The sequence below is a fragment of the Taudactylus pleione genome, unplaced genomic scaffold (assembly GCF_031769625.1).
Source record: "Taudactylus pleione unplaced genomic scaffold, aTauple2 ptg000378l, whole genome shotgun sequence".
NCBI classification, from domain to species: Eukaryota; Metazoa; Chordata; class Amphibia; order Anura; family Myobatrachidae; genus Taudactylus; species Taudactylus pleione.
In genome coordinates, this window is record NW_028284779.1 from 8667656 (window position 1) to 8691024 (window position 23369).

Genomic DNA, 23369 nt, shown 5'->3' on the forward strand with positions numbered 1-23369 from the left:
CGGACGTCCCTTGTTGAGGTGGGTCGTCTTTAACCACCACGCAAGGGACAGGCGAACCTCCGGGGTGAGCACAATCGTCTGGAATTCAGAGACTGAGGCAGCCCGTTCCACTTGGACAGGATCAGGTGCTGCAGAGGTCTGGAGTGAAACTGGGCGTATTCCACCATGTCGAACACCGACACCATGGAGCCCAGTAACCTCATCGCCGAGTGTAAGGACACCCGGCGGCTGTGCAGACAACTGCGCACCCTTGACTGTAAAGCAGAGATCTTGTCCTCCGTCACGAAGATCCTTTGCTGTCCCGAGTCCAATAAGGCTCCAAGATGCAGAATCCTCCGAGACGGGATTAGAGTGGACTTCTGCCAGTTGATTAGCCAGCCGTGCCGTTGCAGCAGTGCAATGGTCAGGTCCAAGTGGTGTAACAGGAGCTCTGGAGATCCTGCCACCAATAACAGGTCGTCCAAGTACGGCAACATGCGGACTCCTTGCAGCCGCAGAGAAGCCGCCATGACCGCCATAGCGTCCTGTATGTCCAATGACACCATGTAGTCCCCAGGTTCCAGCGCCAGAATGATGGACCGTAGGGTCTCCATCCGAAACTTCGGGACCCGCAAAGACTTGTTGAGTGCTTTGAGGTTGAGAATCGGACGATATGACCCATTGGGTTTCTGTACCAAAAATAGATTTGAATAGAAACCCTGGCCCCTCTGGGAGAATGGAACAGGCACTATAACTCCAGCCTGGAGCATAGTGTGCAATACCTTCCGCAGCTCCGTAGCCTTGTTCCGGTCTGATGGTAGACCCGTGGTGAAGAATCGAGCCGGGGGTCTGTGCCGGAAGGAGAGGGCGTACCCGTGAGAGACCACCTCCAGAACCCAAGTGTCTGTCGTAGTGAACGACCAACACCGGGAGAACTGCAGCAGGCGGCCTCCCACCCTGGGATCCCCCAAGGGGAGACCCGGACCGTCAGGCCGCAGGCTTGTCATCTGGCTTGGGGGCCGGACGTCTGGTACTCCATGCCTGTTTCCGGGGCTTGACCGATTTCTTAGGGCCAGCCTGTCGAGGAAACGACTGTGGTTTGGGCCTGCCCTGGGCCCTAGATGACCGAAAGGACGATGGTCCAGAACCAGAAGGAGCAGCGGCCGACGGGAGACAAGCAGATTTGGCTGCCGCCAGCGTGGCCACAATCTTATCCAGATCCGGACCGAAGAGAACTTCTCCGGTAAACGGCAACGCTTCCAGACCTTTCTTGGATCTGCGTCCGCCTTCCAGGATCGCAGCCACAAGGTGCGACGAGCAGCTACCGCTGCTGAAGAAATTCTAGACACCAGAGTACTAATGTCTAGAGCCGCCTCGTTGATGTAGGTGGCCGAATCACGGAGATTGCCAATCAACTCCGCCTGTTCGGCCGGACAGTCGGATTCAAAAGAAGCCTCTAATGAATCCGCCCAGCGCTCCATCGCTCTGGCAACCCAGCAAATGGCCATAGCCGGCCGTGCTGCCCCCCCTGCAAGGGAATAAGCGGACTTCAGGCAGATTTCTACCTTGCGGTCCGTAGCATCCTTAAGGGAGGACATGGATGGCATCGGCAATGTGGCACTACGGACAAGACGGGTCACGTGAGAATCCACCTGTGGAGGGGATTCACACTTAGCAAAATAATTATCCGCGAACGGATAAGCCACCGCCAGGCGTCTCTGCGGCTGGTATCTTTTGCCAGGTTGTTTCCACGCCTCCTCTAAATGGTCCACCAACTGACCCGAAAGAGGAAAGACTGTGGCATCGCCCTTCACATCTTTGAAAAAGGCATACTTAGATTTAGCCGCTGGGGGAACTTCGTCCTCAATCACCAAGGCTGTGCGGACCGCCCGAATAAGTCCAGGAATATATACTTTGGACTTAGCATCAGCGTCCTTAGTATGGAAAGGTTCCTGATCGTAAGGATCCAGAATCTCCCCATCATCAGACGTCCCTTCGTCATCCTCATAAGGAGCGGACAGAGATGCCACCGGCCTTTTATGAGGCCGCATCACAGACTCCCCTTGCAACACATCCGACAAGTGCTGTACAGAACTCGTCAGGGAGTTAACCCACGCTGGCTCCTGAGAACCCGGGAGCGGGGAAATAGGGAGACTGTGGGGTACCACCAATTGTCGTGGGAACCCCTGCATGGGTGACGACACCACAGACTGCTGGGACAAACCCATCGGAGTAAACGCGGGCTGCGGAGCTAACTGGCCCACTAAAGCTGTTAACGCCTGAGCGAAACAAGCCCAGGGCGGCTCCTGTACCGGTGCTGTAACCGTAATAGGCCGCGCCATGGACAAACACTGCCGGCAAAGGCCCTCCGCGCTACCCTCCCCCTCCGCTAACGGTACTTTGCACGTGGTACACTGTAGCCGGAGGGGAAAATCACTTTCAGACATGATGGCACCACGTATGTGACCTCTCTCACCAATTAAGTATTAAATAGGCGAGAGACCACCCTGTCGCACCGCACCGCAAGGGCTTTAGCAGAAAGAACAGGGACAGTAATAAAGCTGACAGTTTAGAGAAGAATAGTTACAGGCAGCGCTAGCACAGTCACATACAATGCAGAGAAATAACAATTCCTGCACTAACAGCGCTGATCACTCAACTACACAGACACAGGGCCTGGTAGGACACAGCGCTGCATACACAGACCTGAGCCACAGCGGAGGAGAGGTATGCGGGGGGACCCAGACCACGATGCTTCCTTCCAGACTTCCAGCAGCGTTCACCATGCGTTGCAGAGAAGATGGCCGCCGAGGAGCAGAGAGAAGCTGGCCTGGGGGAGGAGCGCTGACACAGGACCAGTCAGCACAGTGCAGAGAGGGCTGTGTGCAGCGGGGGAGGCGCCGGCTGTGAGACAGGGAAGGCGCGCTCCCCTGGCATGCATTTAACCCCTGGGACGCCGCAGCGCTACCGCTCTGCTGCGGTCCGCTGTCCCAGGGGGTAGTGGAAGCGCAGGTTGGTCGCCTGGCTCCACGCTGCAGCCAGTCCCCAGGGAGCCCCCTGCCTGGGGACTTAGGACCATGTGATCAGCGGGGACCCACCGCGGGACCCCGCTGCTTACCTCTGTCCCCCTTGAATCCGGCCATGGTCCGGAGCATCTGGGGTCACCGCTAGCTGTGACCCCAGACGCCCACCAGCATCCCCGGATCAGTACCGGCGTTCTGGTACCGGCGGGGTGTAGGGAAGACAGCATGGACGTCAGGACTGACTGTCCATGCTGTTCATCCAGATGTGCAGCCACAGCTGCATGAAGAAAAAGCTTCAGGGGCTCTTCTAGCCCCCACTCCAACAGGTGCACCCGACTCCGGCCGGGCACCAAACTAAACTGAGGTGCCTTGGCCCGGGGGCGGGGTATAGGAGGGGGACCTAGTGCATCCTGGGAGGCTGAAAGCTTAACTCTTTGGTGCCCTGCGACTGACGTCACACCTATACCCCAAGGTATCCTGTGGATACCCTATGGACCCTGAAGTAGAAAAATATAATTTTTTTTCTTTAGGTTATTGTATTCTGCATTAGTCTCCAACAAGGATGTAGCCTTAACTTTAAAAGGGGGCTTACAAGGTGAGGGTTATTATAATTGTAATAATGTGCCCAGTGACATCATTGATTTACTTGATGGTAAAGAGCCATAGGACATCATACAAACTGCTAGCTGCTGTCATCATAACACAAGTGCAAATCATAGACATTACACAATGAATGGATATACACCTAGCACAATAGACACCACTATTTCTATCTAATGGATCAGCTGTACCAAGCTGCAGCAGTCTGTGGCTGAAAGTTATTGCCATGGCACTAAAGGGTTTGTTGATGCGGGTCAGGTTCCCTTGGGCTACCTGTATGTGCTGGAATGTGAATGAAGCTGGATGGCTTAATTATGCCTTTCCTCATGCAGGCCACTAGGAGGAGCAGAGGACAGATGCTGTATAGTGATTAGAAGAACAGGTATTGAGAACAGGTGCAGGCTAGCAGGATAGCCCATGGCTGTAGCAGTAAGTAGGATATCTTGGAGAGGACTGCAATTATACTGGAACTGGGTGTCAGGAGCACAACTAAAGCAGACTGCAGGGAACACTGGAACTGAGTGCTGGAGCACTAATGGAGCAGGCTGCAGTGATATATGTTGTGAAGCAATACTGGAGCAGGTTTTCTGGATAGCACTGGAGCAGAATGTTGTGAAGCAATACTGGTGCCGATACTAAACCAGGAGCCATGGTACAGCTCCTCAGAGAGAGTTGTTGTACTGGCAATGTGCGGTCAGCAGTTCCTGGTTTAAATAGGGCACATTGAGTGTCGATAGGCTGGGGGAGCCATGTGACCAGAGTGCTGGGTGCTGGTTAGACAGAATGGATCATGTGATACAGTCCAAGATGGCGATTCCTATGATGCAGGAACTGCTGGGTGTGGAAAGCCAGCCATATTTACAGATAAGTGACCACAGGCATCAGGGATGCAGCAGGCGTCCTGCGGGTACACAGATGGCAGTTAGGTGACACTGCCGGACCCGGTAACGGGACTCTGGACCCTGACGTTTGAAAGTTATATTTGGAAACAAGCAGACTTTTTGCACACTGAATATAGCAATATATTTACTACAATAAATAAACATTAACCTCCAACATAAACCAACTAAAATGTATCAATTGAATTGACTACGTGTAAGGTTGTAAACCCCACACATTAATTGATAGTTGTTATACTAGCAGACCTCACTCCGAGTGCCTAACTATATAGCTAATGTTTGGGGAAACCAACTAATGGCAGCTCTCACTGAGGGAATATGGAAGCAGTAGGACCCAGGGGACCTCAAATACCCCCAAACAACACTCTGCTGTCAGTTACATGATGTCATTCAGATCTAGGGCTTCATTTACACATGAATAAATACGCCACAACATTTGTGTTGCAGTAAATAAAGCCACATATGTTATCCTCACCCCTCATACAAACCTTTAAAATGGCTATTGGCAATTATACATTGAGATTAAGGAACTGTGCACCTCCTGCTATATATAACGTAATGACATGGGGTATCATTGTGAGATGGATTAGTGTGAGAATATGGGACACTTGTCATCTAGAAGACACAAATAGCAGCTGGTTGATCACATTCCATTAAGAACCTGCAGAACAACCACTTGTGACATACGGGCGTCAGTGTTTCCTCTGTATTCAAACTTTGTAAATAAAGGAAATCTCTCTCTGGGTCACGAAGGTCATACGTCAAAGTCTTTAAAAGGAATCCTGTGGTTCCAGTAAACCAGCAAATTTCCCCATCTAGATATATAAGGGTGACATTCTAAACTGATCAGAATTATGAGAAATAGCAGAGCATTGTGTGATGGGAGGGGAGTGAGAGAATGAGGGTGTGTTTGATGAGAGTAGGTGAGCATTAAGTGTGATGGGAGGGGAGTGAGAGAATGAGGGTGTGTTTGATTAGAGTAGGTGAGCATTAGAAGTGATGGGAGTGATGTGAGAGAATGAAGGTTTGTTTGATGAGAGTAGGTGAGCATTAGAAGTGATGGGAGTGGAGTGAGAGAATGAGGGTGTGTTTGATGAGAGGAGGTGAGCATTAGAAGTGATGGGAGTGGAGTGAGAGAATGAAGGTTTGTTTGATGAGAGTAGGTAAGCGTTAGAAGTGATGGGAGTGGAGTGAGAGAATGAATGGGTGTTTGATGAGAAGAGGTGAGCATTAGAAGTGATGGGAGTGGAGTGAGAGAATGAAGGTGTGTTTGATGAGAGGAGGTGAGCATTAGAAGTGATGGGAGTGGAGTGAGAGAATGAAGGCGTGTTTGATGAGAGGAGGTGAGCATTAGAAGTGATGGGAGTGGAGTGAGAGAATGAAGGGGTGTTTGGTGAGAGTAGGTGAGCATTAGAAGTGATGGGAGTGGAGTGAGAGAATGAAGGTGTGTTTGATGAGAGTAGGTGAGCATTAGAAGTGATGGGAGTGGAGTGAGAGAATGAGGGTGTGTTTGATGAGAGGAGGTGAGCATTAGAAGTGATGGGAGTGGAGTGAGAGAATGAAGGTGTGTTTGATGAGAGGAGGTGAGCATTAGAAGTGATGGGAGTGGAGTGAGAGAATGAAGGTGTGTTTGATTAGAGTAGGTGAGCATTAGAAGTGATGGGAGTGGAGTGAGAGAATGAGGGTGTGTTTGATGAGAGGAGGTGAGCATTAGAAGTGATGGGAGTGGAGTGAGAGAATGAAGGTGTGTTTGATGAGAGGAGGTGAGCATTAGAAGTGATGGGAGTGGAGTGAGAGAATGAAGGTGTGTTTGATTAGAGTAGGTGAGCATTAGAAGTGATGGGAGTGGAGTGAGAGAATGAAGGTGTGTTTGATTAGAGTAGGTGAGCATTAGAAGTGATGGGAGTGATGTGAGAGAATGAAGGTTTGTTTGATGAGAGTAGGTGAGCATTAGAAGTGATGGGAGTGGATTGAGAGAATGAGGGTGTGTTTGATGAGAGGAGGTGAGCATTAGAAGTGATGGGAGTGGAGTGAGAGAATGAAGGTTTGTTGAGAGTAGGTGAGCATTAGAAGTGATGGGAGTGGAGTGAGAGAATGAAGGTGTGTTTGATGAGAGGAGGTGAGCATTAGAAGTGATGGGAGTGGAGTGAGAGAATTAAGGTGTGTTTGATGAGAGGAGGCGAGTATTAGCAGTTATGTGAGTAAGGTGAGAGAATGAATGGGTGTTTGGTGAGAGGAGGTAAGCATTAGAAGTGATGGGAGTGGAGTGAGAGAATGAAGGTTTGTTTGATGAGAGGAGGCGAGCATTAGAAGTAATGGGAGTGGAGTGAGAGAATGAAGGTTTGTTTGATGAGAGTAGGTGAGCATTAGAAGTGATGGGAGTGGAGTGAGAGAATGAAGGTTTGTTTGATGAGAGGAGGCAAGAATTAGAAGTGATGGGAGTGGAGTGAGAGAATGAAGGTGTGTTTGATGAGAGGAGGTGAGCATTAGAAGTGATGGGAGTGGAGTAAGAGAATGAAGGGGTGTTTGGTGAGAGTAGGTGAGCATTAGAAGTGATGGGAGTGGAGTGAGAGAATGAAGGTTTGTTTGATGAGAGGAGGTGAGCATTAGAAGTGATGGGAGTGGAGTGAGAGAATGAAGGTGTGTTTGATGAGAGGAGGCGAGTATTAGAAGTGATGGGAGTGGAGTGAGAGAATGAAGGTGTGTTTGATGAGAGGAGGCGAGTATTAGAAGTGATGGGAGTGGAGTGAGAGAATGAAGGTGTGTTTGATGAGAGTAGGCGAGCATTAGAAGTGATGGGAGTGGAGTGAGAGAATGAGGGTGTGTTTGATGAGAGGAGGCGAGCATTAGAAGTGATGGGAGTGGAGTGAGAGAATGAAGGTATGTTTGAGAGGAGACAAGCATTAGAAGTGATGGGAGTGGAGTGAGAGAATGAAGGTGTGTTTGATGAGAGGAGGTGAGCATTAGAAGTGATGGGAGTGGAGTGAGAGAATGAAGGTATGTTTGAGAGGAGACAAGCATTAGAAGTGATGGGAGTAAGGTGAGAGAATTAAGGGGTATTTGATGAGGGAAGACAAGTATTAGAAGTGATGTGAGAGTATGAAGGTGTGTTTGAGAGCAGGCAAGGATTAGCAGTTATGTGAGTAAGGTGAGAGAATGAAGGGGTGTTTGATAAGAGGGGGTGAGTATTAGAAGTGATGGAGATGGGGTGAGATAATTGAGGATGTGTGTGATGAGAGAGAAAGGTAGGCTTTAGAAGTGATGAGACAAGCTTACCTTACTTTATGAAAATTCATATCAGCAGATACAAATGATAACTGACAATTGAAGTGATGTGTGGGTGACGGTGTTATGTAACAATTTTCTAAATGACTTTTTTTAATGGGTGAAGGTGTTAAGACTTAGGGATCATAGTAACAATGTGATTTTAAATGTTGGTAGTCTATTTACTGATATGTTTTGTGGATAAAGGGCCTGATTCAGAGCCGCTCGTAAGCGGCCGCTCATTAGTTCCGAGCGATGTTTGCCCAACTGCGCATGCGTACGGATCGTAATACGCATGCGCGAACCAGTCAGTGCGGCCGAAAATCGTTTGTTTGCTAAATAGAGAATGCCTGCTATTTTGAGTGACAGGAGGAGGCGTATGTGGGTGGTAACAGGGGAAGGTGCTTGAAAACGGGGAGTGGAGATCCGAACGCAGGCGTGCTTAAAGGTCAAAACGGGCGTTTTATGGGTGTGCATAATTAATACAGCAGCGTCATTGACCACGTCACTGGGTTATTTTATAGTCAGAACTGCTCGCAAGATTGTGGTAGGAAAAACCAACCACAAGAATAGCGAGCAGTTCATACACTGGTCGATGTACTCGAGTAATCTAATAAATAGCGGACATGACGTAGGATGCAAGCGGCCAGGGGGCGTAGTTATCCAAAAAACGACCGCAAGTTTTGTTCGCTCGTTCAGACATAGAGGCGTGAACAGACCGCAAAGAGTGAACGGTTCATTTGAATAGCCACCCCTTTTTTCTGAACGAACGACCGCAAATAGCGTCTGGCTCTGAATGACCCCCAAAGTGCTATGTTCAATTCATGTCAAATGTCAAATTTATCTTTAACTGTAAATATCTCAGTTTATTCTAAATGTAATTTATCACCTTTATCTTCTCCCCACTTATGACATTAGCCAGTCACATTATTAGTTTGTTGAGGTGATAGAACATAGGCTGTCGGCATTTCACCACTGCTATCTATCTATCTATCTATCTATCTATCTATCTATCTATCTATCTATCTATCTATCTATCTATCTGTATCTTAAAATAAGCTTACCTTACAATGGGGCGAATTCAGGGCCTGATTCAGAGCCGGACGCAATTAGCGCTCGCTCGTCCTGAAAATAGGGGTGGCTATTCAAATGAACCGTTCGCTGTTTGCGGTCTGTTCACGCCTCTAGGTCTGAACGAGCGTACAAAACTTGCGGTCGTTTTTTGGGAAACTACGCCCCCTGGCCGCTCGCATCCTACGTCATGTCCGCTATTTATTAGATTAATCGAGTACATCAAACAGGGTATGAACTGCTCGCTATTCTTGTGGTTGGTTTTTGCTGCCACAACTTTGCGAGCAGTTCTGGCTATAAAATAACCCAGTGACGTGGTCAATGACGCTGCTGTTTTAATTATGCACACCCATAAAACGCCCGTTTTGACCTTTAAGCACGCCTGCGATCGGATCTCCACTCCCCGTTTTCAAGCACCATCCCCTGTTACCACCCAAATACGCCTCATTCTGTCACTCAAATTGTCAGGCATTCGCTATTTTGCGAGCACATGAATTTCGACCGCACTGACTGGTTCGCGCATGCGTATAACGATCCGTACGTATGCGCAGTTGGCCAAACGTCGCTCGGAGCGAACGAGCTGCCGCTTACGAGTGGCTCTGAATCAGGCCCTCAATTCAGTGCGATGTTGAATAGCCGCAGGAGGGAGCTCCCGCAGCTACTCAATACACCGCACTGTTTGGGCGGCTAATGGATCTCTTCTCGCACCCCCTTTTGGGATGCGAGGAGAAATCCGACAAAAGTGCCGAGCACGCAGCTCTTCGCCGGTTTAGTGCGGCGCTAACAGCCGCGCGCCTGGCACTTTAGTCAGAGAATGCCGGTTACCGCGCCTCAACACACAGGTTAGCAAGAACCAGCATTCTCTGACTTAATCCAATTCCCGACAAGGCAAACAGCACCTTGTATTGAATAGCTGCGGTAGCTCCCTCCTGCGGCTGTTCATCATCGCACTGAATTGAATTAGGACCATTATACAATGTCATACCAACAGACACAGCTGATAACTAACAGTCCTAAGCAGTGACATCACAAAGGCTGTTTATGATGTTAGCCTGTCACATATCGGCCTACTGAGGTGGTACTGTAAATGTCAACCTGCCTACATTTTACCACATATCTATCTATCTATCTATCTATCTATCTATCTATCTATCTATCTATCTATCTATCTAATCTATCTGTTTAGCATCTATGTTAGAGATGAGTGGTTTGGTTTACTCTGATCTTTTTGCCAAATCACATGATTAGCCTACTGAGGTGGTAAATGTCAACCTTCCTACATTTTGCTACTGCTATCTATCTATCTTACCTTACCTTACATTATGCGATGTCAAACCAACAGACACAGCTGATAACTGATAGTCCTATACCAAGCAGTGACATCACAAAGGCCGTTTATGATGTTAGCCAGTCACATGATCAGCCAACTGAGGTTATAAATGTCAACCTGTCTATATTGTGTCACATATATCTATCTTTCTAAAATGTATGTTAAAATAAGCTTACCTTACATTATGAGATATCATACCAACAGATAAAGTTGGTAACTGACAGTCCTATACCAAGTCACATGACTAACCAACTGAGATGATCAATGTCAACCAGTCTACATTTTGCCACATCTATCTATCTATCTATCTATCTATCTATCTATCTATCTATCTATCTATCTATCTATCTGTTCATCCATCCATCTGGTCCTCAAACTGACACATTGAAGATGACATCCACATATGTGACACAAAATTTTAAAGCTATAAAATGAATTCCGGTATCTAGGACTGTAGCTGAATATACATTCCTGATTCCCCCAATGGACAGATAAGCTTTATTCATACTTGCTGACTATCTGGCTGCTCCTTCCGGGAGGGAGCAGCCAGATCGGTAGAACAGGGGGCGTGTCCGGCAAAAGGGGGCATGTCCGGACGGGCTGGGGTAGTTTTGCGGGCGTGACAGGGGGCGGGGCCACACGATCACGTCATTTTGGCCCCGCCCCTGCTACACAATGTCGAAAAAACAGGCATAGTGAAGCAGGGGGCGGGGCCAAAATGACGCGATTCAGGCGCCCCCCCCCGCTGCGGGGGTTTAACAGGTATTGGCGGGGGCGGATCGGGGGATCGGCGGCAGGCAAGAGGCTTGCCTGCCTTTCCAGGGGGGCGGGAGCTGCACCCGTTTATCGGGAGGCTCCCGACCGAATCAGGAGGGTAGGCAACCCTGGCTTTATTTGATTTTATATCTTGTACGTGTGCTACCAGCTCTGTTGTTTTTTTGACCTATTATTAAATACTATTTTTTTTTAACCTTAATTGAGTGTCTGTGTAGGATCTCTATATGGGACTAATCAGTACCTAATAAGGTGATCTCAGCATGATATATGCAATATTTATGGTCTAAATGGTACACACTATGTTTTACTTTTTTCTGCTTTATATTTTCATATTACCATCATTATTGGTCAGGAGACCGAAGATAAGTTGTTCACCTTATCATCCCTTTTGATTTGCACTTTTAAGGTGGATATTCTTTACCACTACACTTTTTTATGTATTAGGAGGCGCTCTATATTCTTCATTGATTCATATAAAAATAAATGTAAAAGAGACACTACCAGTAGTTCTTTACCTACCAAACACCCCTATTCCCCCGTTCTCTTTATCCATTATAATTTACTTACTTTAAGATTCCTTTCCTCTTCATTTCCTCTTAGTCTCTGCTGACTGGTTGGAGCATGTTCTGTGAGGCCCAGCCTTTTTGTCACCGGGACCAAATTGTGACACACTAAGGTGTTGCAACAGACAGCATGAGAGGCACTGGTCTATCAATAGTACAGGTATCATATAATATTTAGTGTGAAATTGCCTTACCTTACAGTGTGAATAGTTATTTCAGCATATACAGCAGCTAACTGACAGTTCTTTACCAAGCAGTGACATTCTTTCTAAAGCTGAGTGACATCACAAAGGCTGTTTATGATGCTAGCCAGTCACATCATTATCCTATTGAAGTGATAAATCTCAGTCTGCCTCCATATCACCACTGATACATATCTATCTATCGATCTATCTATCTAGCAGTTATGTTAAAATTAGCTTACCTTACACTGTAAGAAGTCATACCAGCAGATAGAGCTGATAACTGACAGTTGTTTACCAAACAGTGACTTTCATACCAAAGCTAAGTTACATCACAAAAGTTGTTTATTAAGTTAGCAGATTACATAACCAGCTCACTTAGCTGATATATCACACCCTTCCTGTATATCACCACTGATATCTATATCTATCTATCTATCTATCTATCTATCTATCTATCATATAGGTTATAATAAGCTTTCACTGTGAGAATTCATATAAACAGAGACAGCTAATAACTGACAGTTTTATACCAAGCAGTTACTTTTATGAAACTGAGTGACATCACAAAAGGCTGTTAAGATGTAAGCCAGTTACATTATCATCCAACTGAGGTGATAATCCGGCCTGTATTTTGTCACTGCTCTCTATCTACCTATCTGTCATTTAGGTTGCAATAAGCTTACCTTTCACTGCGAAAAGACATATGAACAGATACAGCAGATAACTGACAGTTCTATAGCAAGCAGTGACTTTTACGCTAAAGCTTAATGTGATGCCAAAGCCATATCAGCAGATGTAACTTATAACTGACAGTTCTGTACCTAGCAGTGAATTTTATACCAAAGCTGTGCTGCCTGCAGAAATTATACCGTAACTTATCTGCGCCTGGCTGTGCGGGTTCAGTGGCAACCCTTCATGAGCAGTGTTCAGATCACCGTGTGACCAGCTGGGTGGTCGATCATCATCATCAAGCTGTCATGAGAATGGGCCTATTTTTGTGTAGAGGCCTGGGGCTGTAGTTTCATCTTCCTCATTGTTAATTCAACCCTAGTGATGAGGGAGGGGTGAGAGCATTGAGGAGGTGTTTGGTATAAGCCTTAGAAGTGATGGGGGGGAGGAGGGGAGGTAATTGAAGGGTTGTTTGATGAGAGAGATGGATTACCATTATAAGTTATGAGGGTGGGGTGAGATAATTGATTGGGTGTGTGATGAGAAACAGGCGGAATTTGCAATTCATGGGAAAACATTTGACCCTGAATGGTGAATTTAGGAATGCGTTTGAAACAAAAATAAGGAGGGACAGTAATGGAAATTTAGGTTAATATGACCATTTCCCTTTATTCTGTATTAGTATTATTATCCTTTACTTATATGGCACCACAGGGGTTCAGCAGCGCCTCACAAAGTACATAAACCAATGAGCAAACAAGAAAACAGCGACTTACAGTACAAAACAATGCAGGACAAGGACATAGTTTATAAACATTGCTGCAATACCGATCATAACACTCAAAAGCAGCAGGGCATCAGCAACCAAGTGTTAGGTGTCCTTGTGGGGAGTTTTGAGTAGATGATCGTATGAGTAAGGGAAGAAGAAGCACATGAGGGAAGAGGGCCCTGCTCATGAGATCTTACATTCTAAAGAGGAGGGGCAGACAGACAGGGGTGGCACAGAAATGGTAGACAGAGAGGAAGAAGCATGGAGCAGCAGGTTAGCATGAGAGCTGGAAGGCTTTGATGAAGTAGTGGGTCTTGAGAGTTTGTTTGAAGATTTGTAGAGAAGTCCAGAGGTAGGGAGCAGCACGGGCAAAATCTTGGAGGCGGGAATGGGAAGAAGTATTCAGTTGGCAAGAGAGGCGTTGTGCATTTGTTGAGTGAAGTGGGCGGGCAGGAGTGTGAAGGGAGATGAGATCAGAGATGTAAATGGGAGACGATTGGGTGAGGGCTTTGTAAGTAAGTGTAAGAACCTTGAATTGGGTTCTGAAGGCGAAGTGGATCTAGTGTAGGGCTTGTAGAAGAGGGGAGGCAGATGTAGAACGTTTGGAGAGGAAGATGAGCCGAGCAGCAGCATTGAGGACAGATTGGAGTGGAGAGAGGTGGGAATCAGGGAGGTCAGATAGGAGGAGGTTACAATAGTCCAGTCTAGAGATGAACAGTTAGTGTATTAGGGTCCAGGGTGAGAAAGGCTCTGATCCTGGAAATATGTTTGAGGTGGAAGCGACAGGACTGTCAGAGATACTGAATGTTAGGATTTTAGGATCAGATTCTCTGCTGCTCTCATCTATATGTCTTCTTTTACGCATACAAATATATAGGATTCAGTAAATCCAATCCATTCATATATCCTGGGGGTGGCTGACCTATGACCTTTTACAATGCCTGGCGCTATGTACAACAGAAGCTCTGTTGTGTTGAAAACAGGGAACTGATTGACCTCACCCAGGAAGTCTGTGCCTCGAAAAATGTAACCCCTTACTATCCAAAGCATTTTGTGAGGTCTCAAACTATTCCGCCCTTTATATTCTGTGTTTAATGTCAGGCCTATGGGCTACAGCAATTCTACAGCATCACTGTCAGCTGATAGTGAATTATTCCATAAATCTATATTCTCTTTATGTTACCCCATCCATTCTCACTAGCGCCACCTGGAGTAAATTCACAGTTATTACCCAGGTCTCATGCTGACCTATATATGATATAAGCGGAGTAGTGAGACATCCGATGAGATGAGAGCAGGGTACAAGCACTGTGCCTCATTTATGAGGCACACTCCATCCACTATGCAGAGCGATCTGGTTATGTCTCAGTGTGCCTGGATGCTAAGCCCAGCTCAAATAAGGTGTGCTGTTCACCATTCCATACTTTAAAATATCCAATATCACCTGACTCTTAACCTCAGTGGTGTAAACTTCTATCCATCTATGTTATCTTGCTCAGCAGATCCACGTGCCTTAGCAGAAATCTAGGTACACTTATGTAAGTCACAGTGACTAACATAAGTGTACCTAGATTCCTGCGCAGCATTACCAAAGCTGGATTTGCACTGACTGTATTATAAGTGTTTTTATGAGAGAGCGGCATGGGCCATGTGCAGTGTGACTGTGAGATCGCATACAGCTTTACTGGTCCTGTGACCTGGTCTTATGTCACACAGACACTGACACTCACAGATGTCACACGGGCACTGACACTCACAGATGTCACACGGGCACTGACACTCACACATGTCACACGGGCACTGACACTCACTGATGTCACACAGGCACTGACACTCACAGATGTCACACAGGCACTGACACTCACAGATGTCACACAGACACTGACACTCACAGATGTCACACGGGCACTGACACTCACAGATATCACACAGGCACTGACACAGATATCACACAGGCACTGACACTCACAGATGTCACACAGACAGTGACACTCACAGATATCACACAGGCACTGACACTCACAGATGTCACACGGGCACTGACACTCACAGATGTCACACGGGCACTGACACTCACTGATGTCACACGGGCACTGACACTCACAGATGTCACACAGACACTGACACAGATATCACACAGGCACTGACACTCACAGATGTCACACAGACAGTGACACTCACAGATATCACACAGACACTGACACTCAAAGATATCACACAGGCACTGACACTCACAGATGTCACACGGGCACTGACACTCACAGATGTCACACGGGCACAGACACTGACACAGATGTCACACAGGCACTGACACTCACAGATGTCACACAGGCACTGTCACACACAGATGTCACACAGGCACTGACACTCAGGGATGTCACACAGGCACTGAAATTCACGGATGTCACACATGCACTGACACTCACAGATGTCACACAGGCACTGACACTCACAGATGTCACACAGGCACTGACACTCACAGATGTCACACAGACACCTACACTCACAGATGTCACACAGGCACTGTCACTCACAGATGTCACACAGACACTGACACTCACAGATATCACACAGGCACTGACACAGATATCACACAGGCACTGACACTCACAGATGTCACACAGACAGTGACACTCACAGATATCACACAGACACTGACACTCACAGATATCACACAGGCACTGACACAGATGTCACACGGGCACTGACACTCACAGATGTCACACAGGCACTGACACAGATATCACACAGGCACTGACACTCACAGATGTCACACAGACAGTGACACTCACAGATATCACACAGGCACTGACACTCACAGATATCACACAGGCACTGACACTCACAGATGTCACACGGGCACTGACACTCACAGATGTCACACGGGCACAGACACTGACACAGATGTTACACGGGCACTGACACTCACAGATGTCACACAGGCACTGTCACACACAGATGTCACACAGGCACTGACACTCAGGGATGTCACACAGGCACTGAAATTCACAGATGTCACACATGCACTGACACTCACAGATGTCACACAGGCACTGACACTCACAGATGCCACACAGGCACTGACACTCACAGATATCACAAGGGCACTGATACTCACAGATATCACACATGCACTGACACTCACAGATATCACACAGACACTGACACTCACAGATATCACACGGGCACTGACACTCACAGATATCACATAGGCATTGACACTCACAGATGTCACACAGACACTGACACAGATGTCACGCTGGCACTGGCACTCACAGATGTCACATGGGCACTGACATTCACAGATGTCACACAGACCCTGACACTCAGATGTCACACAGGCACTGACACTCACAGATGTCACACAGGCACTGACACTCATAGATGGGCACTGACATTCACAGATGTCACACAGGCACTGACACTCACAGATGTCACACAAACAATGACACTCATAGATGGGCACTGCCGTTCACAGATGTCACACAGGCGCTGACACTCACAGATGTCACACAGGCACTGTCACACACAGATGTCACACAGACACTGACACTCACAGATGTCACACAGGCACTGACACTCACAGATGCACACAGGCACTGATACTCACAGATGCCACACAGGCACTGATACTCACAGATATCACAAGGGCACTGATACTCACAGATATCACACATGCACTGACACTCACAGATATCACACAGACACTGACACTCACAGATATCACACGGGCACTGACACTCACAGATGTCACATGGGCACTGACATTCACAGATGTCACACTGACACTCAGATGTCACACGGAGACTCAGATGTCACACTGACACTGACACTCAGATGTCACACAGGCACTGACACTCACAGATGTCACACAGACACTGACACTCAGATGTCACACAGGCACTGACACTCACAGATGTCACACAGACACTGACACTCACAGATGTCACACAGACACTGACACTCAGATGTCACACAGGCACTGACACTCACAGATGTCACACAGGCACTGACACTCACAGATGTCACACGGGCAATGACACTCACAGATGTCACACAGGCACTGACACTCAGATGTCACACAGGCACTGACACTCAGATGTCACACAGGCACTGACACTCAGATGTCACACAGGCACTGACACTCAGATGTCACACAGGCACTGACACTCAGATGTCACACGGGCAATGACACTCACAGATATCACACAGACACTGACACTCACAGATATCACACAGACACTGACACTCACAGATATCACACAGGCACTGACACTCACAGATGTCACACAGGCACTGACACTCAGATGTCACACAGGCACTGACACTCAGATGTCACACGGGCAATGACACTCAGATGTCACACAGACACTGACACTCACATATATCACACAGGCACTGACACTCACAGGAGCAATACACATCTGTGGGGAAATTATTTAATAGTTACTGCAGGACTCAAAGGATGGTTTGAATTGTACTTTAAATCATCGACCAATATAGACTGAGAATTGTTTTAGCATGAAGACTTTTTTCCCTTTAGCTCATTTACTAATATTGGATGTAGTTACAAATTTGTTCTCAACCACAGTAACTGATTGCCAAATAGCTTTATTCTGTCTAAAGCAAGTTTAACAACTAGAGCAATTGCTGATTCGGCTCCTGTGGTTCAGCAGCTACATGGGGCAATTAGTGACAGGGAGCCTGGAGACGGGGGTTTCCAGAGATGGGATGATAGGAGATAGGGTGTTTAGAGATGCAGTGTTTAATGATGGGGTGTCTGGATAAAGTGTATCAGGAGATGGGGTGACTGGATAAAGGGTGTCAGGAGATGGAGTGTTTAATGATGGGGTGTCTGGATAAAGTGTGTCAGGAGATGGGGTGACTGGAGATGGAGTGTTTAATGATGGGGTGTCTGGATAAAGTGTATCAGGAGATGGGGTGACTGGAGATGGAGTGTTTAATGATGGGGTGTCTGGATAAAGGGTGTCAGGAGATGGGGTGACTGGAGATGGAGTGTTTAATGATGGGGTGTCTGGATAAAGTGTGTCAGGAGATGGGGTGACTGGAGATGGAGTGTTTAATGATGGGGTGTCTGGATAAAGTGTATCAGGAGATGGGGTGACTGGAGATGGAGTGTTTAATGATGGGGTGTCTGGATAAAGGGTGTCAGGAGATGGGGTGACTGGAGATGGAGTGTTTAATGATGGGGTGTCTGGATAAAGTGTATCAGGAGATGGGGTGACTGGAGATGCAGTGTTTAATGATGGGGTGTCTGGATAAAAGGTGTCAAGGGATAGGGTGACTGGAGATGGGGCGTTTAATGATGGGGTGTCTGGAGATGGGGTGACTGGAGATGGAGTGTTTAATGATGGGATGTCTGGATAAGGGGTGTCAAGATTTGGGGTGACTGGAGATGGGGCGTTTAATGATGGGGTGTCTGGAGCTGGGTAATTGTAGATCTGGAGATTGATTGTTTAATGCTGGAGTGTATTGTTATGGGGTACTGCATAAGGGCTGTTTAATGCTGGAGTGTATTGTTATGGGGTACTGCATATGGGCTGATTAATGCTGGAGTGTATTGTTATGGGGTACTGCATATGGGCTGATTAATGCTGGAGTGTATTGTTATGGAGTACTGGATAAGGGCTGTTTAATGTTGGAGTGTATTGTTATGGGGTACTAGATATGGGCTGTTTAATGCTGGAGTGTATTGTTAAGGGGTACTGGTTATGGGCTGATTAATGCCGGAGTGTCTTTTTATGGGGTACTAGATATAGGCTGTTTAATGCTGCGGTGTCTTGTTCTGGGGTATTTGCAGATTGTTTAATAATGTGGTGTCTGGAGATAGGGTGTCCAGAAACATAGTTCCCAGAGATGGGGTGACTGGAGATGGATTGTCTGGAGATGTGGTGTTTAATGATGAGGGTCCTAGAGATGGGGTATCTGGAGATGGGGTATTTAATTATGAGGTGTTTAGACATGGGGTGTCTGCAGATGGGAAATCTGGAGATGTAGTATCTGGGGATGAGGTGTAAGGAAACATGGTGTCCAGAGATGGAGCATCTGCAGATGTGGTGTTTATTAATGAGGTGTTTGGCGATGGCTTCTGGAGATCGAGTGTTTTTTCATAGGGTACCTGGACTTGTATATATAGATTGGGTGTTTAATTATGGTGTGCCTAGAGATGGGGTGTCCGGAGGCAGGCTGTGTGGAGATGATGGGTACGAGACAAGCTGTGTGGAGATGATGGGTATGGAGACAAGCTGTGTGGAGAAGAGGGGTATAGAGACAAGCTGTGTGGAGATGATGGGTACGGAGACAAGCTGTGTGGAGATGATGGGTATGGAGACAAGCTGTGTGGAGATGATGGGTACGGAGACAAGCTATGTGGAGAAGAGGGGTATGGAGACAAGCTGTGTGGAGAAGAGGGGTATGGAGACAAGCTGTGTGGAGAAGAGGGGTATAGAGACAAGCTGTGTGGAGAAGAGGGGTATGGAGACAGACTGACTGGAGATGTAGTGTCTGGAGATGAGGTCTACGGAGATGGGCTTCTGGAGATGGGTTGTCCCGATATATAGTGTCTGGAGATGAGATGTCCCTATATATGGTGTCTGGAGATGGGATGTCCCAATATATGGTGTCTGGAGATGGGGGTAACTACATTTGGGTTGTCCAGAGACAGAGTGTCTGGAGATGGGTGTTTAATGATGTTGTCACTGGAGACTGTCAGTGGGACATTAACCATGCTGATGTTTTCATTGCAGTGTCCAGGAATTCCTCATGATTTCGCCCAGAATAACAGTGTGAGGATTGCTCCCCCTAGTGGAAGTGTTCTTACCAGGGGAAGACCCTCTCTGGAGACTGACTCTTTAATTGCACAGCTCAGCCTGGATATAAAACAGGTATATTTTCTGTAAATATATATTTAAAACCTTTTCTTTATCTAAATTATCACATTTGTGCACATGACATTTTTACGACTCCGTTCCTTGTGTTTACGGTTACTGTCAGGGCAGGGAGTAGTGAGTGAGCATCTAGTAGGGTGTCAAGGGCTCATATGGTTCATGTCCTACCTTATTAGAATATCTCTATACAGTCTCCCTTAGTAAAATGTCCTAAAGTGAAGCACAGAAATAAGGGGGTTCCCTCCTCAGTGCACCTCTCCTTTGTTACAGACTGCTGAGGGTCTATCCCCTCATGCTAAACTAACTTTAATATCAGACATTTGCAGTCAGGACCTGATTCAGCAAGGAACGCACAGGAGAGCACGCACGCACTTGGGCGATGTTTCCGTACTGCTCATGCGTATGCATCGCACTGCGCGTGAGCGAACTAACCGGTGCGATCGGGTAAGCGTACGCAGACTACACGCAACGTGTACGCAGACCCGATATTGATTGACAGGAAGTGCCGTTTGTGGGTGGTGACGGGGGTGTGGTCGGGCGAACGCAGGCATGTCTATGCGTTGGGACGCCATTTTAGGCGTCCATAGTTAAGCCAGTGCGGCGACACACACAGTGATGAGACTCCGTGCACACAGGAAATTGCCAAGATCCTGCGCGAGGTCTGGTCAATCACTATTATGCAAATGTGGTCGATGGTTCTCGATGTTACCGATGTTTACGCTATCTTGCGTTCTCATCAGGCTGTGAGTAAAGAGAGATGGGCGGCTTAATATGGGGCTGGGCGTCTGCATCTTGTGCTGCGGTCTGTGTGCGTTTGCATTGATTAGCATATCCTCGCAGCGGCTGGGTGCGTGCGTCTGCTAGCGTACGTTCCTTGCTGAATCAGGCCCCCAGTATCTGTCTTGTCTGGTGGTAAATGTCCACAATTGCCTATTTTCAGGAATCCCAAGTTAATATGAAAGGAAAATAAGTTTTATGTATCTATTCAGATGTCATTTCATGGTGCTGTATTCCTCTGTGTTTCAAAATAAAGCGCTCTTTGTATATAGAGTCTATATTATGTTTAATATCACCACTATTGCATGTTATACCCCTTTCAGGCAAATGCCCTGGCAAATACACGGCTCCTACCTGGGTTTTTCAACACGGATGTTACCGGGTCCCAGCTCGGAGAACCCCTTTCACATTACACCGCAGACCCGGATTTTTCATAAGCCGTGTCTGCCCTGGCATTCAGTGTGAAGTCATGTAAAGGAGATGCTGCTTTGCCTGTCTGCCGTCTGCCGCCGATGAGGTCATCTGTAACAGCCCCAGGCAGCCCTGAACAGCCAATCAGCTCCTTCATTTAGACATAAACTGGATCACTGACCCTGGTTGCAAGTCCCGGGAATAAAGTTGGCCGATTGCAGGGTCGTGGACCCAGGACTGTCAACCCGGGTCTGATTCTTTCAGACCCCAGGACTGTCAACCCGGGTCTGATCCTTTCAGACATAAGCAGATCCCGGGTAGATTTGGCGTGCCCCAATAAATTCTCAGATTTGATGTCTGAAAGGGGTGTTAGTGAGTGCTGTCCACAGTGACATCCGGATATCTCTATGTTTTACTGATAATTTGCGCAATAAAAGTTCTTTGGAAATAGAATCTATCATTGTCTCCAAAGTGCTGTCCTCTGCAGCCAGGAGTCAGAATTCTCATGACCACATTAGAATAAAACAGTGAAGGGTCAGCCTGGGGGCCACGGACTGACAAGGAGAAGACCCCGCCCACACAATACTGACTTTTCCAGTCTGTGTTTATGTAGTAACTACTAGACCCTTGTTTCTATGGAGGTGATGAACCTGTCCGGGATCCACAGCCAGGAATTGCTCTCTCTCTCCTGGGACTCAGTCACGGATCAGATGGGCTGTGTGTCTCTGAAGAGACACTGCCTGGATGTCTCAGGCAGCAGAGAGCTCCCAATATAAGAGACAATATGATAACCTTCCCTGAGGACATTACAGCAAAACATATATGGAAAACAGCAAGGGTCATGTGACCTCTCTATCAAGTCAGGTGCATTGTGTGTGTGTGTGTGTCAGTAAGGAGGTGATGAGTGGATCCTACGTGTCAGTAAGAGGTAACAAGTGCATAATGTAATGTCAGTAAGATTAAAATGGCTTGATCCAGTGTATCAGTGAGGGTGCTGCTTGTCAGTAAAGAGGTAACGTGTGGATCGTGTAATGTCACTATGATTATAATGGCTTGATCCAGTGTATCAGTGAGGATACTGTCCGCCAGTAATGTAGCAATATTTAATTATAGAAGGAGAGATGTACTAAGCCTTGGAGAGAGATAAAGTACCAACCAATCAACTCCTAACTGGCTGCGTTGAAAAATGACAGGAGCTGAATGGTTGGTACTTTATCTCTCTCCAAGTCTTAGTACATATACCCCAAAAGTTATTGCATCAGTGATTTGCTACCTTGTATCTTGTTGTATTGTGTTTGTCATAGTGATTATGTCACAGTCCTGTTCTCACATTATATCACTCTGTCTCCTGCAGGCAGAGACCTGGGTCCGGGGAAAACTCCAGGACCTGAATGACCAGTGTGATATCTGCCCCCTGCAGGACTGGGAACAGGGGGCGCTGTCTATACAGGGGGACATCACAGACTTTGAGAGCACAATGATGAAGCTGAGCCAGGTGCAGACAATGTGCCACCCCATATTTGTTTACACAGAACCATAGATCTAACTCTCCAGCCGCTAGTCGCAGGTTTAGGTCCTAAGGTTCTCTCTCATTATTACTAATTACTGGATCTTTTTAGATATAAAGCTGTGTTTAGTGTTACTGTGAATCAGTGTTTTTCCATTGTAACTAAATAATATCGACAGAGGGCCTGATTCAGAGCCACTCGTAAGCGGCAGCTCGTTCGCTCCGAGCGATGTTTGCCCAACTGCGCATGCGTACGGATCGTTATACGCATGCGCGAACCAGTCAGTGCGGCCGAAATTCATGTGCTCGCAAAATAGTGAATGCCTGCTAATTTGAGTGACAGAATGAGGCGTATGTGGGTGGTAACAGGGGAAGGTGCTTGAAAACGGGGAGTGGAGATCCGATCGCAGGCGTGCTTAAAGGTCAAAACGGGCGTTTTAAGGGAGTGCATAATTAATCCAGCAGCGTCATTGACCACATCACTAGGTTTTTTTTAACTCAGAACTGCTCGCAAAATAGTGGTTGAAAAAACCAACCACAAGAATAGCGAGCAGTTCATACGCTGGTCGATGTACTCGATTAATCTAATAAATAGCGGACATGACGTATGGTGCAAGCAGTCAGGGGGCGTATTTTT

General features: G+C 47.1%; 1 protein-coding gene across 6 annotated transcripts in view; it reads left to right on the forward strand.

Moving 5' to 3' along the window:
• Positions 1-23369, forward strand: part of LOC148507953 (uncharacterized) — a 139874-nt gene that overhangs the window by 35913 nt on the left and 80592 nt on the right. For 5 of the 6 annotated variants that reach the window (XM_088445377.1, XM_088445381.1, XM_088445378.1 and 2 more), the window contains exons 4-5: positions 19897-20034; positions 22580-22720. In XM_088445377.1, the coding sequence (XP_088301503.1) occupies positions 19897-20034; positions 22580-22720 (279 nt within the window). The remainder of the gene's footprint in view (positions 1-19896; positions 20035-22579; positions 22721-23369) is intronic. The other variant, XM_088445383.1, reaches the window with a different exon arrangement.